The 18,851-nt window shown below is 38.1% G+C and overlaps 1 protein-coding gene across 2 annotated transcripts in view; it reads left to right on the top strand.

Annotated features, from left to right (window-relative positions):
* Window positions 1–18,851, top strand: part of GRID2 (glutamate ionotropic receptor delta type subunit 2) — a 914,338-nt gene that overhangs the window by 433,035 nt on the left and 462,452 nt on the right. For both annotated transcript variants that reach the window (XM_057417982.1, XM_057417981.1), the window contains exon 4: window positions 5,293–5,498. In XM_057417982.1, the coding sequence (XP_057273965.1) occupies window positions 5,293–5,498 (206 nt within the window). The remainder of the gene's footprint in view (window positions 1–5,292; window positions 5,499–18,851) is intronic.

Here is an 18,851-nt window from a genome sequence, read left to right on the forward strand (position 1 = left end):
ATGGATTTAGGGGACTTGCTCCCTCTGAATTTTTATATTCCTCTGCATAGAAACAGAGATGGCAAAGGAAAGTTAGGTTGGACCAGAGAGAAGAAATGCGAGGAAAATCTGATCCAGTGATCAAAAAGAAACCCTTGTGGAAGAACTACTTTTAGGGGTTTTTTATGCTAAGATGAGGCCATGGAAGTCATATATGCCAGTTAAAGACTTCGATGAAAAGAGAGCAAAGACATAATTTCGCCTGTAATCCAGTATTGAGGAAAGCTGCAGATTTTAAATCCTCCCAATCTGAAAATACTGGCTTCTTTTCCCTGCCACCTGACTCTGCATATTTTCTGCCGCACAGCTGCTGAGCTTTCCAGTAAATGGTGCAAATGTTTGTCTTAGGTGAGGTTTGAGTGTTGCTGCTGGGTTGGTCATTTAAGGAGATTTAGGTATAGGTCCTGCAGCCTGTGAAGGATGCTTGGGTCTGCCCTGAGTATGCTCGGCAGCAGCATTTAAGATACTTGTTTCTTGTGGTTTCTCCAATATTGAAAAGTTGCTTGATGAAAAGGCAGTGTGACTTTAGATGCTTGCGTTTGATTTGACTTATACTTTATTTCCTAAGTTCTTTCTTAGGTTAGTTCCATAATAACTAACACAGGAATGGTAAATTTGTAGTAAAGCTGGCACCTGACTCAGATCTCAGTTTGCCTAGTATTATGCTGAGTACCTGCATTTGAATGTATCAGTCGGGTCTTGAGACCTTAGGAGGCCTTGTGCTCACCCATGCAGGATGCTCTTTTCACGCACCTTAGCTGTGGCTGCAGCCAGTCTGATGCATCCAGTGTTGAACCTTTTGTGCACCAGCAGTCTAGACCATAAAGCCTTCATACAGACCTCTGCCTTGTTGTGGCATAGTTATGTATGGGTAGTCAGGGAAGGTAATTTCCAACAAGATCTTTGATTTGCTTGCCTTGCCCTTTGTTTCTTACACTTTCCAAGCCAACTTCACAGTCACTTAAATCAGCCACAATTTTGGTTCAGAAGAGAATGTTTGTAATGTTTCTTTTAAATTTTCAGTCTGTTTTAGCCCTGTAGCTGATGCTGAGTACCTGACTGCAGAATGGTATTATGTTCTTGTGCACACACGTGTAGAGTGAAAGTGATGGCTTTACAGTGAGAAAAAAAAAAGAAAACATAATACTAATCAGTAGCAACAGTGAGTTGGGAGGGGACTTTAGCAACTTTGGCTCTCGCATTCGTCTGTTCTGTATGGTAACTTTGGCTTTCATCAGCAAGGAGTATAATTAATACTGGTGATAATGGGCAGCTCTTCTGTGTTTCTGGAAATGACTGTGACTCATCTGATTTAAATAGAAAATAGAAATGCGTCTTCTGGCTGGGCAGCAGGTTGGCGAGCAAATTCAGGGCGAGAAACACCTGTGTTCCAGACATGAACAGTCCTGTGTCTCCACAGCAGAGCCATCTGTGACACAGGTTGCTTGCCAGATTTTTCTGCAGAAGGAGTTTATCTATTAGAAAGATGATTCCACAGTGCACTGTGGATATGTGCCACTTTCAGACAATCCACACAGGAAAGATAATGCTGCCCATTCAGTGGCAGCATCTGTTCTTTGGCATACACTTTGAATATGATCATTGCTAGTGACTTGCTGCTGAAATATTGGAAGCACTATCATGATTTAAATAGCATTTAAATAGCAGAATGTTTTATATGTGCTCTCTGCTGGTTCATAGCAGCAGGTGAGCATTCCAATACCTCCATTCTTCTACTGGATAAGATGGGGTAGACATGAAATGTGCATTTATTCCTGCCCACAGCTTTGTGTTGTATCAGTGCCAAAGACAGAAGTAGTAAAAAAGTTTTATGAATGGTCTGATACCTTTTCCATTAGAATTGTGTCCATTTCCTAAAATTGTATTATACTGATACCATACTGTTGGTATCAGTGATAATAAATGCAGAACTATATAATAGTATCAGACCTCTGTCCCTTTTGCCCCTTCATTTGGTGAAGATTCAGTATCATTGTTGCATTGTTTATATTTGCAGATATTTGTGGAAAACAAAGCCATTTGATCCCATAATCTGTCTTCTAGGACAACAGAGATTATGCAGAATATCAAACAATAACGCCAGTCTGCTTATAAATTAAGGTCAAATGATCCTGTTTTGAAAGGACACATAAAACTTGGGATTTTGACTCCAGTTGAACAGTTTGACCCAGGTTTTTTTTTCTATTTGTCTAGATGTTGAGTGACTGAGTAGTGAGCCTCAGGAACATTAGAATGAAGGGGTTAAAGTGGAAAGAAGTTATTTTGTCATTTGCATAAATCTAGGCGTATTTGTAGCAGTTCAAATAATCTTGTTGGTATTTAAAGTGCCAAAAAAATCTAACATCTCTGATTAGACTGAATTTAATTTTCCTGATTTAGATATTAAATAGAAGCTGTAATTAGTATGTGATTCTCTTATGGAACTTTATTTTTAGGGTTAGCATGTATTTTATTCATGTTTAAACTATTCTTCAAGTGTTCAGTAATACTGGTATTTCAGCAGTGTCTGAAGAATGGGGTTGCAGTGCTGAGTGCCTAAAATATCTTAAATACCTAAAATACCATTTCTTTCCAGTTCATGGCATTTTAGAGCACTTAGATCAGAGACCCAACTTTCTGATTGTCGCAGTCCAACTTCCAAGGCTAACCCTGTTGTTAGTTTTTGTTAACTGCTTGATTATAAGGTCTTACATGGTTATTTCTCTGTAATTTGAAGTATCTCAGTAATCTGGTGTTGGAGGAGGATGGCTGTCTAACACTCTCTAGTAAGTACATCTCTCCTGGGGAGACAGGAAGAGTGTCTTCTGTGGAGACTGAACTTAGTTTTCCTTATGGAACTGTTTGTGCCTGGAAATCAGCTAATCAGAGTGTGAATGTCTAAGCCTCAGATCTTTTTGATAGGACTGGTTGGACTTCTGTGAAACACAGAACTACCCAGATATCTTATTTTGCCTTAACCTGATGTCAAATGCTAAGATCACTGGTGTTTGTCAGAACCTTTAAACTTTCAGAGTATGTTGGGCCCCCCCAAATCTTCAAATGTGTAACTTCATAAAAAGAGTATTCATTGGGCTTGGAAAAGTGGAAAGCTTAAATTTAGTTCTGGTGCAGTTTTTCCAGCAAAGGTGGCAGAAAGATATAACTTGGGTATTTTAATTATTTCCTCTGGTCTTAAAATGATCTTTAGCTCTCCTAAAAGCTGTTACCTGTCAGTGTACCCTCGAGAAGGTAGATACTGCAATCCTGATAAAGTAAACAATAGCTACATGCTCCCCTGTTCTCTGTGGCTTGTCTTGGGGTTACCCTGAGCTGTTATCACAATGTACCAGTGCTGTGTCTCTTGTATCACCTGCAAAATAGACCACCCTAAGGGCTAGCCAGAAGCTCTTTCCTGATAGAGTTTATGGCTGTTCATGTAATAGCTCTTCTAGGGCTTACAGTCTATTGTGCTTAAGCATTCCTCCAGTCTACTTTCAGTCTGATTTTCCAGATTTTGCTGTCCTCTCACATCATATACCAACTGCATCTAAGGTGTTTTCAGTAGTATGAACCCTTTTGAGGTTCTTCATTCCATGTTTATTCATTCTATATTAGGATTAAATAGAGCCTCCCTCCCCAAGTATAAGGGCAGGGAGTAGGAAAGATGATAGGTGAGAATAAAAGATCTCAGAGTAGCCAAGCCATTATGAATATCTAGTTGGAAGCTTTCTCAGATATAAGATGTTTCATGAAGAAAGATGCATAATCAGCTTGTGGCCTCAGATCTGACCATTCCCCTGGAAGGCAAGGGACTGGCAGGGCACCAAGGATGTAGGAAGGAAGCAGAGCAGGAACTGCAACCCCCCAGGGATGGGATTGACCACCACACACCTAGGAGAGACAAGATTTAGTATTCTAATGTGAAAAATACTTTTTGGGGGAGTTTTAACCACAAATGCCCCTAAACCCTGAGAAACCTTTCTTGCCAAAGAAATGTTTCTTGAGGAATTTCTTTCTGTAGTGGGTTACTGGTTTCCTTCTTCTCACTCCCTTCTCCACCCCCCCCCCCCACCCCCCCCCCCATAACTAGTGCCTGTATCAGAGAGTGTCTGTTTTGTTGGCTCTAAGGCTGTATCTTGCTCCTGTAAATGAGATTGGATGGGTGTGTGGGAGGCTGGCATGCCAGCAGAGAAAGAAGGATGTCCTGCTGAATGTCTCCTGGGAGAGCAGGTCTGAGCAAGTGCTGGGGAGAGGAGTCGTATCAGGGAACTGGTGACTTAGCTTCAGAGAAAACATTGAGAAGCTGCAGTGGTGTGTAGGGGTCAGACAGTGAGGACTTCCTGAGGTTGGAGGGATTTTCCTGAGGTCAAGGAGACCCTGCTCTGCCTTACAAAGTCATTGAATGATTTTAAATCTAAGCTTCCAGTTTGGGGTTTTAGATAAAGCCATTCAAAAGAGCAGTGTAAAAAAAAAAAAAAAAAAAAGAGCTTTTTCTTTGCTCTTGTGGAATTCACTACTGGAAAAGGCCTTTCAAAGGGCCAGCATCACAGTGTAAGGATACCTAGCCATTTCAGTTTGGGGGACATCAAAGATATTACAAGCTGCGTGGTGAATACAGTATTTTGCTGATCAATTCTTCCAAGTTATTTTTAAAGAAGGATTTATTCAGAATTAGCCAGAAAGCTCTATTAGGGCAGTTTGATATGGAAGGTTTTGAAGGAAATAAATAGCTGTGCAATTTAGAACAACATTAAGACTTTTGGGTAAGTGGACAGCCCCAAGCTTCACTCAGATACATTAAACTACATAATGTTGCATAAAATAATCTGCTTTCTACCTTTCTCCCCCCCCAACAACCCTCACTAGAAGGAAGCACTGTCATCATACAGTCACCATAACTTCACTGCTCATTATGGATTTTAACATGGAAGTCAGTCCTTTAAGAAAAATAAAGAACAAGCGTGGTGATTGAAAGAACGAATTAAGAAACATGCTAGAAACATTTGTAGGCTTGTTTTCTCGTGGTTCCTTTGCACAATAGCTGATGTGTGCCCATTATTTCTCCTCTTTTGGTGCTTTAAAAAATGCTGTGAACATAGCACAGGAGGAGCTCCAGTGAATATTAAGTTAAAGCATAAAGGGGTCTGTCTACCTGACACTGAACAAAACACTTACATGAGATGAATCGAACAATTGTTTCTGTCTTTTTTCCACATACTAATTAGCATCTTGTTTGGCTTTTGATTTGCCTAGATATCCGTGGAATACAAGAGTTTTTGGACAAAGTATCTCAACAGGGAATGGATGTAGCATTGCAGAAAGTAGAAAACAACATCAATAAAATGATCACGGGGCTCTTTGCCACTATGCGAATAGAAGAACTGAACCGCTACCGAGACACTCTGAGACGGGCTATTCTTATAATGAACCCCTCGACAGCCAAATCATTCATAACAGAGGTATGTGTTTATCACTGGTAACTTCTTGTTTTGATGACCAAGATTCCAGCTGTTTGTCAAAAGATTCAGTTTATTTGGCTTCATAAAAACAATCAAAACAACCCCAAACAAACAAACAAAAACTCCAACTAAGAATGTAAATATTTTCATTTCAAAGACCATCATGCAAGGGTGTGTTTTCATGCTCAACAGTGTGCACACTGAATAGTATAGCTGCATTCTGCATGAGCAAAAGCATCTAGGAAACATGAAGCAGAATCTGCAGTCCAACTTCTGCTGAACCTTATTGATATTATATTGCTATTTCTTTGCTCATTGTGTCTCTCACTACAAAACCTTTAAAAATGACAATTTTATTATTATTTATATGAATATATGTCATATGTCTTTGTAGATAAAATGTGTCTACCCAATTGGCATTCCAATTTTTACTTAGATAATATTTGATAATGATCTATTATGTACCACTGAGTAGTGGAATTTATGAAGAGCTGGATCTGAATGAAGAACTTAAGACGATAGGCTTACAGTTGTGCTTATGTATTTAAACAAAAACTGCAAACAATATGGACAGAATTTTTAAATCCTCTTCAGGATTTAGTGACAGAAAACTTTCATATCACATTTGATTGCAACATGTCATTTTTTTATTAGTGGCATAGTTCTTTTTACACAGCACTGTGCTGTTTCTGTTATGGTTTTCAACATGTGTGTATACACTTCATCATCAAACACTGGTTAAAAATGTATTTGTTTTCTGTTCCATAGAAATACACTTCATCTCTGCAATAATTTTTCTTTGGATTTATTTGTAACTTGCATTACTTTTCTTTTATGCTTTCCTATTGCCAAGGTCTTCAGAAATTGAGGCTTAAAAACTATGTTGCCTCAAGTGAATGTCTTTTAGGAACATTAGTTAATAGAGGGCTTTTTTTGTTTCTTTTTGATTTTTTTTTTTCCTATTATTTATTTGGCAAGGGAGTCTGCTGTCCTTATTACACACTGTAGCTTGCTAATTCTGAGAAATGAGGGGTTGCAGCTCTAGCCAAATGTCTGCAGTGCATTCTAAGATACAAACAGTTTGTGGGCATGTTTTAGATTATTCTGCACTGTTTTCATCACCCAAGTCACAAGTGGTTTATTTTACCATAAGATACTTCACATTACAACCTCAGAGCAGCAGGGTTCAGGGCTCTAACTACAATAACTTAAAGCACCAACTCCTGTTGTTCCTCAAGAAAAATGCTCTTTAAAAAAAAACACAACACTTTATCGTTTATTTTTACACATTCAAGCATAGTAACAAAGTCATTGTCATCTTTTGAAGTATGTTGTCAAGAAAGTAAATAGTTTCTTTCAGAACTGTCACTTTGGCATTAGCCACTCAAATCCTCTCTCCCCCCCAAAAAACACCAACAAACCCTCCAGTTAATCCAAACCCACAATCCCTCTCCCCAGCTAAATATCCAAAACCACCCCCCCACCCCCCCCCCCAAAAACAAAACAAACAAAACACTCTCAATGTTTCTCCTTTCCTGGAGTCTGTAAGACTGTAAGACTCCAGGAAAGGTCATTATCTTCTTTTGTGAGTGAGGCTCAAAGAGAGTGTCTAACATCAGTTACAGTTTTTGCCAGCATTTATTTGAAGCAAGATGTGTGACTAGTAAAGCTGACAGCAGGAACCTCTCAATAGAAAGAGCTACTCAAATAGGTATATGATTACTGCCTTACTATATTTCTGTTGGTGGTGTGGAATGAACTACTCAACTGCACTCAGTCAGTGTCTGTGCAAGGAGAAACTTGCTGGGATAGTTTTGCCACGGGATATTAAAAATTGTTGTTTTGCAGTTGAACCAGCCGCTGTACTTTATAGACAAACAAGTTATAAAGCCTATGGACTGACAATGGGTTAAGATATTCCAAAACAGCTCAAGTGTAGACATGCTTATTCCAAAGACTGTGCCTTGTGCATTGTTAGTTTAACTTGGAAATTCAGTTTAGATAGATTTAGATGATAGATTTAGAAGAAGTTTATAAGAAGCAACTGCTTACGTAGACAAGCTCTTGGGTTTTTTGTGGCCTTTCTGCCCAGGAGATGCTTTTGGCTGTCTAGTTGGATTCAGCTGTCGGTGTCTTTCCCCAGACCTCACATGGTCTTTGCTGCTTTGGTCGCTCTTAGATGGCTGATTTGGCTGAACCCCCTCATTGTTTAGCTGAGAAGAGGGTTTATTCACTCTGCAACAGCTGTAGTAAGCATAGGCTTGATTACTATGCAAGTAACAACTTTTCCAGAGTAAATAGTCAGATACTGGCCTGTGTAAATAGGCAGTCTGTAAATTTGAGATTCCTTGCAGTAGAATTTATCTCTGCTCTGACTCTGAAATTCTTATTTTTAAGTAAGAATACTGGGTTTAATTTAATAGTGTTTTTTAAGTAGCATTTTTTTTTTATGTTAGATCACTTCTTTCTTTCCAGCTTTTGCATCTCTAGAGCTCGCAGAGATGAGATCTATACTTATATACTCAAGAAAATGGGGATTAAGATGTAAATACGCTGTTCTGGCTGTAGAGATAAAACCCACCTTCTCTTTAACCATTATGTATTAATTTACCCTCTGTAGAGTGTTGAAAGGCAGGAAGAATTGAGAGCAGGTATCACAGCATTTCTCCTCACTGACTATAGGATTAATGTAAAGTGAGAGACAGGATCCAGCCAAATTCCCTGATGTCCTTCATTGCTTTGAGCTGGGGATGAAGGGGCAAAAGGGGAAAGCTCTGCTGAAATAGTGACATTTAGTGGGAGTAAGGAGTGTGGATGTATGGAGATGGAGGAGATTGGGACCTCTTCCCAGATCAGTTTGTGGCAGCATCTGGGAAAATGCTTTGCCAGGAATATATTGGTGGCTTGTGATTTTTTTTTATTTTTTTATTTTATTTTATTTTTTTTTCAGTAGGTTGAGATCTTTCTGTACCCTCAAATAATCACCCAGGTCCCACAGATGAAGCAAAATATTCCCACTGAAACTTTTGTGATTACTGAAAAGCACTTTGGAGTCAACCATCTTGCACAAAAATTGCTATGCTGTCTGACAGCACTGGTGACTGGTGTGAACAGTATGCCTCTTGTTTTTTTGGTTTGGGGTGGTTTTTTTTTTTTTTTGCACATGTTCTTCTGATCTCTGATGAGCTTGCAGGATATGAAGACAAATAGAGAAAAAGGAATAGGATGTCCTTGCCAGCTCAGCACTGGAGCAAAAATCCAGGGTCAAGTGACAGAATACAAAAGTATTAAAATTCACCTGGTGCTTTAGCAAAAGAGCAGGGACCCTTTTGTCCAAGAAAGTCTCTATCACCTTGTTAGTCTTGTCAGAAAGGCATCTCAAAACACTAGAAAAGGTTTAGGAAAGGGCAGAGAGAAACCACCTCTGTGCTCAGACTGCCTTGCAAAGCAAGGATTTCTAAAGCTAAGGATGAGAAGGCTGGGTAGTAAGAGGAACAGGCCAGGAAACTCAGGTTGCAGCAGAGATTCTGGGGACAGCAAAATGACTTAGAGAAGCAAGACTTTAGGAAGCAAGACAGGTATTCTCACTTGGGTCAGTATGCTGTCAGGACATCTCTGTTTACAACTTTATTTCTGTTTAGCTAAGGAAACTACCTTATGAGCTATGTGCAGAAATATGAATGTGATGTTTTGTGCAAAGACTGCAGGAGCAGATAACAAGACGACAAGGGATGCTGAAGCTGATTCAGTTTCTTAGATACAGAGGAAAATAATGTTGATTAGCAGAACACTGTACACATTGAAAATCCAGTAAGCTGTGGGCAGAAGAGCTTTAGCATCAGCCAGGGGTTTTGCTGGAGTTTTGACAGGCAAGCTCTGTAAGGCCTTGGTCTAGGTGCTGGAGACAGTGCCACCTGCCCCTGTCAGTTCTTCCCCTTAACAGAGGGATTCCCACGCCAGCAGCAAGCTTGGCAGATGTGACTGTACACCTTGATGCCCCTTGCTAAAGTCCTTGGTTCTGTTGGGCAGTGACCTCTTAAAGAAAGGGGTGAGAACACTTTTTAACTGCAGCACCAAGATTCAGCAGCTTGTCAGGCAGAAATTTCAGAGCATTGGCAATGTATATAACCATCAAAGGTGTTGTGAGGACTTGAAAATTTCAAGCCATCAATGCAGTGGGCATTGTCAGTTCCCAGACTGGAGAGAGTGCTGCACACTATATGTTTGTGTAATTAAAAAATATTAGTTTTTAATTATTCCAAAGGCTTCATTCTGCAATCAGCTTGAAACTGCTGAGCCCCATAATGTCAGGACTTCATGCGTGCAAGTGATTATGCTAGAGATATTGGCAATGTTTACTGTTAAACAGGTACTTAAAATTAAGCTACCATGCATCACAGAGCTAGGTTATAATTATTTAAAATGTATTAAAATTCAACAAAACTAGCAGCTGCCAAATCTGAGAGTTTTAGCAATAAGTCCGGCGTGTTGATCTGTGAGTATGCAGACATGCTTATTGTACCAACCTATGTAGGTGCCATTTTATTTGTCTATATTAATTTTCAAAGAAAATTAAAATCATGTAGCTTTTAGGTATTAGTAAGAACTGCTGCACATGATTCTGGTGAATTGAAATGTTTGGGTTTTTTTCTAACCCAGGCTGATGTGGGACCGTACTAAAATAGGTTATCTTGAATGAAGAGAAGCTACACTACTGCTTCATGAATAAAAGAACTCTTTATAAATTAAATATTAAAATGTACAGGGAAAATAGAATGAAGAATGTAAATGAAGTACTGAGGAGTTCTTGCAATGTAGTGGGCAAGTGAAAAAGAGAAGGTGAATGTTTTAGGAGCAAATGTAATTTAAAAATGCCTTATGTTATTGAACCTTCACCATGTTTTTTCTAATGGTTACCATGAATAGAATGTGGAGTAAGACTTATTCTGTGCTATAAGATTATTCGTGGTGGCACATGTCCTGGTATTTATTATATTTTATCACTATTTCTCTATTGAAAATAACAGGTCATTTTAAACCTAAGTATTTGAAAAAGTATATATTTTTTTTCTTTTTCATAAAGTGACATGGTTATTATTTTACCAGATTTTAGCTTTAGATGTGATCATGCAGCAAATCACAGATTGTGACAGGGATTTGCTTTAGTGTTACATAGCACTTCACATAGGCTTATTTTGTTAAACAACTTATTTGCTGTGAATTAGGAAAGTTTACTCAACTTCTTCTCCACAAGGTTTATTCAGCCTTTGTGTGTCCAGAGTTCATGGAAGCTCAGTCTTTTTTACTCGTTGTTTGTTTTGTTATACCTTATTCTATGACACTGTGCTCATTGGGTTTTAAATGTATCCTAAGGAATGTTACGCTGACATTTAACTGTTTTTTTCTTCTCTTTTTATTAATAAAGAAAATTTAGTTTTAGTTAAAAGCATGATCTATAGCCATGTATATATAAACGTGTGTACACAGGTGAATGCAGCTGAGAGTAGGAGTTAGGAATCCAATGCACCTGGGTGCTACTTCCACTGAAACCTATAGCAAAAATTCTGTAGTTTCCACTAGAACTAGATGGTTTTTGTTTAGTGGTTTTTGTTCAGATGTGAACAGATAACATACATAGAGAGGTGGAAGACTCCAGATAGATACCAAGTCCATATAACCATCCCTAGATAAAAGGTAGAGCCTTTGTATAGTGCATATGAGATAAATAGTAACATTATTTTGTGTACATCCATATGTTTCCTGCAAAAGTAAAAGCATATTCATCTACCATCTAAAACCCACCCTGGTTTTTATGGTTTTTTTTAATGAGCTGTACTGCCTGAAGGATTTCTTCTTCTCAAGCAGCTTGGAGATAGAGCAAGAAAGAATTTGTCAATTGAATTCAGCAGTGATGAACTGATCCAGTGATAGACTGGAAAAGCTACCACAGGTCTCATAGTAAGCATGCTGTATATCCCATTAGATGACTTGATGACTTAGCACATTTGTATGTACATCATAATTTTCTGGGCACTGCTGAATATGGCAGTGGCTGGTAGTTAGCTGATGCTAATAGTAATGGAAAAGGTAATTTTTCCATGATGCAGATATTAATTATTATTTCCCTCAGAGATTTTCAGCATTTTCTTTGTAAAAATTTATTTGTGATCTCTGGGAATTTCTAAACAATCCTATTTACATAAAATGCAAGTCTGAAGTCTCTAAAGGCGAGAGTTGTTCAAGCAGTTTTCTTTGATAGAAGTGAGGAAGGTGAAGGATCAGCAACAGCCATATGAACTTGCTTAATGCTATTTTTACCTCCTTTGCCTGTCATCTTATCATACCTATATATATTGGTTATATTGGGATTTACGTAGGAGAGCTGGTCTTCAGAGGCTAAAAACAAATCTTGCACTGTTTATGACTGTTTGCTTCTTTGTCTTTCTTATAAGTAAGCTGAATGCTCTGATCTTTAAGGTTGTCTTTCTCACCAGTTGTTTTTTTGAAAAGCATCTGAGCTTTGTAGACCTGCACACTCCTGTAGACCATACTTGCTTTTTCCATAGCTGGAATAAATCCCATTTGGCATACTCCACTGTTATTTGTTGTTGTTAATGATAATATATATAATGAAATATATTTTCTTTTTTTTTGTCTTTCTCCAGCCTTAAAAACAGAATTTATAGCTGCAAACTGAGCTAGAGGCTTAAAAGGCTTTTTACTTCATAGGATCTTCCAAATCTCTAGTAAAGGGATGCTTAGAAAACTTGTTCAGAATGCTGAACAAGTTGAAACTTTGAGCTTTAAATGTAGCAAAAGAGTCTTTTTGAGTTCTTTCAAACTGCAAGAATTGAAGCGGGGTCTTGGAGGACTCTAGATTCTACCTTTCAGAAAAAAGTCTGAGAAAGTTCTTGAATTTACCAGTTAGTCAAATTCCCTGACTTTTTATGCTCTTGCAGCCATGAGTGTAGGCCATCCAGCTGATGGCTGAACGATGAAATGAAAATTCATGCAGTTTTCCTATGCTTGATGAATGGTGTGATGGTATCAATTCTATATGCACTCACTTACCATAGGGTACAAGTGTGAAGATAAAGCATTTTAGTTACAGAAAAAATGAAAGTGGAAAGTAAGTCTCACTGGTGAAATAAATCAGCTTCAAAGGGATTTGTATCAAATGTGTCATTACTGTGTCTGTAGCCTAAAGCAATCCTTTTGGTTCCTGTATTTTCAGGGAAGTATCAGTAGGAGAGTGAAATCCAGGTTCACAATGTAGTGTTTGGGTTCTTGGGGCAAAATACTGTGCTTGCTGTTGCTAGGGTAGTTTATTTTAGTATCTAAAATTAAGAGGAAACATAATGGGAAATCTGTCCCAACACAGAGGGTCGAGAACTAAAAGAACAGGGACTGGTGGCCATCTGCATGTCCTATGCACTGTTATGAATTTTGGAACTAGGGTTGTACCTTGCTGTTCCTGAAAAGCAAGGTTGTGTATTAGTAGTCAGGAGCTCAGGTGGGACATTTGTGTTGGCTGCATATTGGTTTTGTCTTTTAATTAAGGTTTTACAATATCAGCAGCTGAGGAGAAGCAGGATATGGGCATGCTCATCTTGCAATACGCTTGCAGTGTGAAAAGTGAGACAAATGCCTGTATGATGTTACAAGCCTGGTGGTAGCAATATACCCTGCGGCTCTTACCATGACTGTCTGTGATTTTACATCCTTTACTATGGTGCTGATAGTCTGAGACCCTTATTGAACTTTGAGTCCAAAGCCAATATGAACTGGAGCATTTGTGTGGTCTACAACATAAGAAAGTCACAGCATATCTCTGCATTTTTCTTCTTTCTGGATTTTCTTCATTTTGGCTTCATGGTGTCTAGGCATTTACTATAAATGGATATTCACATTATGCTGGTTTCTAGCCTATGCCGGAGGGTAGCACAGTTGTGAGATGTGAATCAGTTCTACCTCTGTTGTCAACAGCAAAAGCTGTAGTGTGTTATTTTGTTTTGACCAGTATTCTAGATTTCTTCTCTTCTTCAAATTTTGGAGCTATCTAGTGAGCTTTTAAGTATCCTCTTCTATCCTTAATTCTCTTTCTATCACAATCTGTAACTTGGAATGCAGCAGATTAAGGGGTCTAAGTGCAACTCTTTAGTTTCACTACATTTTTATACAAAATTTATTACAAATATTTATGAAAATTATAGTTAAGTTCTTAGTGTGTTTATCTGAGACAAGAGGAGCTTTAGTGATTAAGTACCGAGTAGATATATTATGTGCTTTATGAGAATGTCATAATATTTGCTGTTGTGCAGACAGTTGTTGGATTATGCTTTCCTATAAATTTCTTTCTGCTGCTCATGGCTTTTAACAGCACAGTCATTGGCATTCTTTTCTTTGGGATCTTGCTGGGTATGCTCTTTTCTGGACTAAAACAAATAACTGAGGGGCTGGCCTCCCATGATCTTTAGAGATGTAATAATTCTTTTCTTCTTCTATTTGTGTTGGTTATTCTTAGTCCTGGTTGCTTAAATTGCTATCAAAGTTAATTATATTCCCCTGTTATACCAGCTATTTGAATTGGATCTGATACTCTTGGTTATTGTTTGTTCTTCCTCCCTGCATTTATAGCTTCACTATAAACACCTCTGTTGTGTTCCTCTTGAGAGACAAATGTCTTCCCATACAGAGCAAATTGCTTCAACCAGCCAAACAGAATTAAAAAGAAAATAAAACACATTAATGAAACAAAGCTATCATATACACATTAGTAGAGACAGTACTGTATTAAAGTGCATATTTTCTACTGGACTCAGGGTGGCTGATTCATATAGTTGTTACAAAAAGTCCACTCCGAATATCTGCAAAACTAATATGCAATTGACTGCCACAGAGTAAGTGTCTTCTTGAAGTAAAATGACAGCTAGAGAGGATTAACTTAAAGGGGAGATAAGATCTGACAAAACTGTTTCTAATCCAATTCTTCCTCCAAAGTCATGTTGCCTAACTGGCAGAACTGTTCTGCCTCCTTCCTTCACACCAGTAAATAAATAGACATATAGCCAGTGCATTAGCTTACCTACGTTTCCCTAAAATAGAACCGATTTCCTAGCTAACATGAAAATCCAGTGTTGAATGTTTCTAATCGTGAAGCACAATTAACTGAATCCTAATCAATATATGAATTGTTTTGCCCATCTGTTAGAATGAAATGAGGAGAACTAATAGTTGTTTCTTCTATTTTAAAAACATTCCCTGTGGCACTGATGAATCTCCCTTATTAGTTTGCTCAAAAGTAAAATAGAACTTTATACCCTATCACCCCTTCCATAATGTTTGTTGGGAGTTTGCTTATGAAATTTAGCTGAGCAGTCTCTGCTTTTCTTCTTGTTTCAGTATGTGTGTTGTAATTTTATTCTGGCTGTAATGTTTGTTGCCATGCATGCTTCAGTAATCTTCATGTCAACTTAAATTCTTCTTTAAAAATTTGGTCAACAAAATTGGACAATTATCTGCAAAAATATTAACACTTCAATAAAAATGCTTAGTATACCATTAGAGAAAATTGCTGTAACGCTGGGTACCTCAAGATTCACCTTGCTTTTGTGGACACTTCATAATCAGCAGTCAGATTTTTGAACACTCTTGTAAGACAATTTATTCTATTTTAGAAGTACTTAGCAGACAGAAGCTGACTTTGTAGTCTCCACAGAGCTTAAGGAGTTGCAGACTGCAGCAAGTTGGGTGATGTGGTCTAGGGTGAGGTGTCCCTTCCATGGCAGGGGGGTTGGAACTAGATGATCTTAAGGTCCTTTCCAGCTGTAACTATTCTATGATTCAGTGATTCTATGATATCAGGGGCTGATTTTAGCTTTAGGCATTATTTGTTTCTTACCTCCCTACATAATTTTTCCCTAGTTAGGACTTTTAGTACTTACCTTATTTATAAATGGTTTCAAAAGATATTTTTTTTTTTTTATTGTCCTGGATGCTCTGATTTCAAATGGAAAATTAATTAATGGCTATGACTAATCTCAAAATTTCCATAAATGAAAATAACAGCTGCTTCTGCTGATTTTGAGAATGGATGTAAAAAGTCTTGCTTTGATTTTGAAAAGACATGTTATCTACTGGTTGCCTATGTCATCCATTCTAAAACCTCATCTTTTAATAAGAGTCCTAAGCTATCTTGGTAGGGTTCACTCATTTTATCTCTACTTACAAGTGACAAGGCAGTCTGTGCTGCTAAAGCTGGTTGCTGAAGGGTTGGGCTAGATGATCGTTAAAGGTCCCTTCTAACCCAAACCATTCTGTGATTCTACAATTTTCTGAAACAAAAACTGAAAATTGATACCATACTCCATAGTGTTAGGGTTTCTTGAAATGTAATCTTGAGAATCACATGAGATTTGCTTGGGAAGGGAGTCAACATTTATCTTAAGGTAGATAAAATTTTTATCTTACAGAATTTCCTGTATTTCAGAAGAAATAAAGAATGAGAAGCAATAGAAGTTTATGCTGTCAGCACAATTTAAGAAGCAGTGGCTGGACATGAAAACACAAGGAGAAAGAAAAAAAGGAAAGGGAAATTTGATGATGCTAGTGGCCTACTTTGTTTAAAAGGGGAACAAAGGCTGTTTTGTTTGGTCTTTTGTGTTTTATCTGTCTTATGAGCCAGCATTCCTGTTCAGTTAGATGGACACAAATTCAGAATAGATTAAATGAAGAAATACATTTTTGCAAGCTTTCTTCAGGAAATCAGTAAATAAAACATCCTTAAAGAGTGCTTTGCATGAGACATTCATTTAGTTATAAAGACACCAGGGGCACCTTTTGACTCCTTCTGAGGTATTTGGAGACAGGCCACAAGAAGGGCCTTCAGGCAGTGCCAGCTTGCTTTAGCTTAGGGAAGTAAATTGACTCTCATTATGTGGCTGGACATTTCTCTGTGGGATTATAATGGAAAAAAGTCTCGTAAGTTATTGCATCTCTTGTTCACCATTTTGCATTGAGAAGAAATGAGATATGCTGAAAGGAAGTAGGTGAAGGGAAAGGGAAGTGGATGATTCAAGCTTTCTCCAGTTTCAGTCAACCAATGGTGAAAGCAGCTTCTTACAAGCTTTAATTTAAACAGAGAGTTTCAAAAGTAACATACTTGGCACTTTGAGATGCTCTGAGGAATGAAAGCTTTTCATGTGTGATCTCACAGCTCATGTTTGAATTGCCTGGATGTGTACTAACAAAGAGAGATAATGCGTCCTTGCAGTTCAGAGGTAGGTATGTTTTTCATAAATAAATACTGGATACTGAAATTTTCCATTCTCGGGAGAGAGGAGCTGTTGGGTCTGCAGAATTCCTGCTTCAATGAGAACCCTGCAGCTGGGGCCTATGGCATCTCCAGCATCCCCAGGTGATATCATGGTAGAGACATTCTTCATGAAAGCCCCAGGGTATTTTGTGTCAGAACTCTTCCAGGTGCTTTGATGTTCTGTCAAAAGCAAAATATAACTTTGTCTCTCTAGCTGTTGAAATTTGTGTGAGCTCTTCACACCTGAGCTGTACAGTAGCTCCTAGTCCCCTTCAGAGTGTGATTCAATTTGTCAGTCAGTGACCATAAAGCATTCTGTGGTTTATAAAATATTTGAGTAATTTTTGCCTTCTCAATGAAGGTCTGTTTCTATGAATGCTCTGCTGGTTTGGTCTCAGACAGGTAGTTTGGAGGGTAGGTGGTATATGCTCAGCACTTCATCAGTGTGATTATCTCTCAGATTCTAAATTGGGCAGCTTTGAAGAACCAGTGTATGATAACCATCAGCCAGGTTTGAACTGTGCACCTTAGAGGTAAGAGCATGAGCTAGTATTGGAAAAGCCAAGTCACAGGTCTGTGCATATTCTGCAGATCAGCACAGAAATGTACCTGCAAAGTATAGGTGGTTAAAATGTATGCCTAAAATGTGTAAATTACACCACACTTCATACCCTCTGTTAAATATTTGGCACATCCTCATGATAGCACTGTAAATGTGAATCTGATTTGTGCTGTTATTTTTTATTTATTTTAAATTAATAATTATGAAATAAGACTGTTTTGTTTATATTCTATTTCACAGATATTTGTCTAACACATACACAGCCAAAAAGTATGCTCATATTGCACAAATCATGCCAGCAGTATACTGCTGTTGGAATCAATATTTAAGGAATAAAGCTTGCAGTTTCTGTTCAGTAAATAAGTTAAATGTTGGAAAAACTTCAATGACTTCAAGAGTTCAGATCCTGACTGAGGCCAGCTACAAGGTTTTTTCCACCAAAAAATTTCAAGTTTCCTGTGGTCTGTTGTTCCAAGATAGACATACTACTTGAGAGCCTAGGCTCTGAAATCTCTTTCATAGAATTTCAAAACTGGGGTTTCATTCCAAGCTGGAATAAACCCAGATTTTCAAATATCTGTATCCTCTGCAGAGTTATGTGACCTTTTTTTGTGCTGCTCTTCTCCTGACTAGCTTTTAAATTTACTTCCAAGCCGAGTGCTTTACATTTCAGCCTGGCATATTATGCTCATGGGTCTTTCATTATAAGGAGAGCATTACTGTCTTTGCTGTTAAAACATCCGTGTTAGGGCATCCATATTGCCAACTGCTAATGTTGGCTGAAAGTACTTTTTCGTTGTCTAGTTCATCAGTCTCTATTTTGATCTTGTTTAGGTAGTGGCTTCCAGCCTGCCATTACTAAGGATGCTAATTAGTATTGCAAGAGTGAATCCAAGCAGACTGTCAAGCCAGTGTTCAAAGAGGACGCAGAAAACCAAGCACTGTCTTAAAGCTAGCTGATGGACTTATGCATGCTAAAGTGTGCAGCTGGAGTGTGCAGCTACCACACACGAATTGAATGAGGGAAAAGACAGAACAGGGTGAGAGATCCCATAATGTACTTTCACTTTCCCATTCCAGCTGTCTGGTCACACCTCAAGTGCAGAAAAAGACAAACCGCTCAGACTAAAAGGACAAAACCCCTACCTTTGCTGTTGCCTATGTGCCTGAACCACCGCATGAAACTTGGTGGACCACATCAAGTACTGCTGACAGATCCAAAAATCAGTATTTTCATCTGACTTCTGTCCATTATCAGAGGAAAATGATATTAATATCTGATTTCTTACAGCTATGCTGCCACAAGCAACATTATTTATAATATACATAGGTATATATGCTAATAGTAGAGAAGCTAAGTGAAAGAACTATTAATGAAATACAGGGTCAGTTCTGATAACTTACAGATGCTTTTATTTGTGCTTTTTTTTTTTTTTAAATCTCATGTCAGAGAGACATGAGATTTATTTTCAGAAAA

This window comes from Pezoporus wallicus, unplaced genomic scaffold, assembly GCF_028554395.1.
Source record: "Pezoporus wallicus isolate ANWC-B61680 ecotype Strahan unplaced genomic scaffold, APGP_CSIRO_Pwel_v1 contig_6999, whole genome shotgun sequence".
Lineage (NCBI taxonomy): Eukaryota > Metazoa > Chordata > Aves > Psittaciformes > Psittacidae > Pezoporus > Pezoporus wallicus.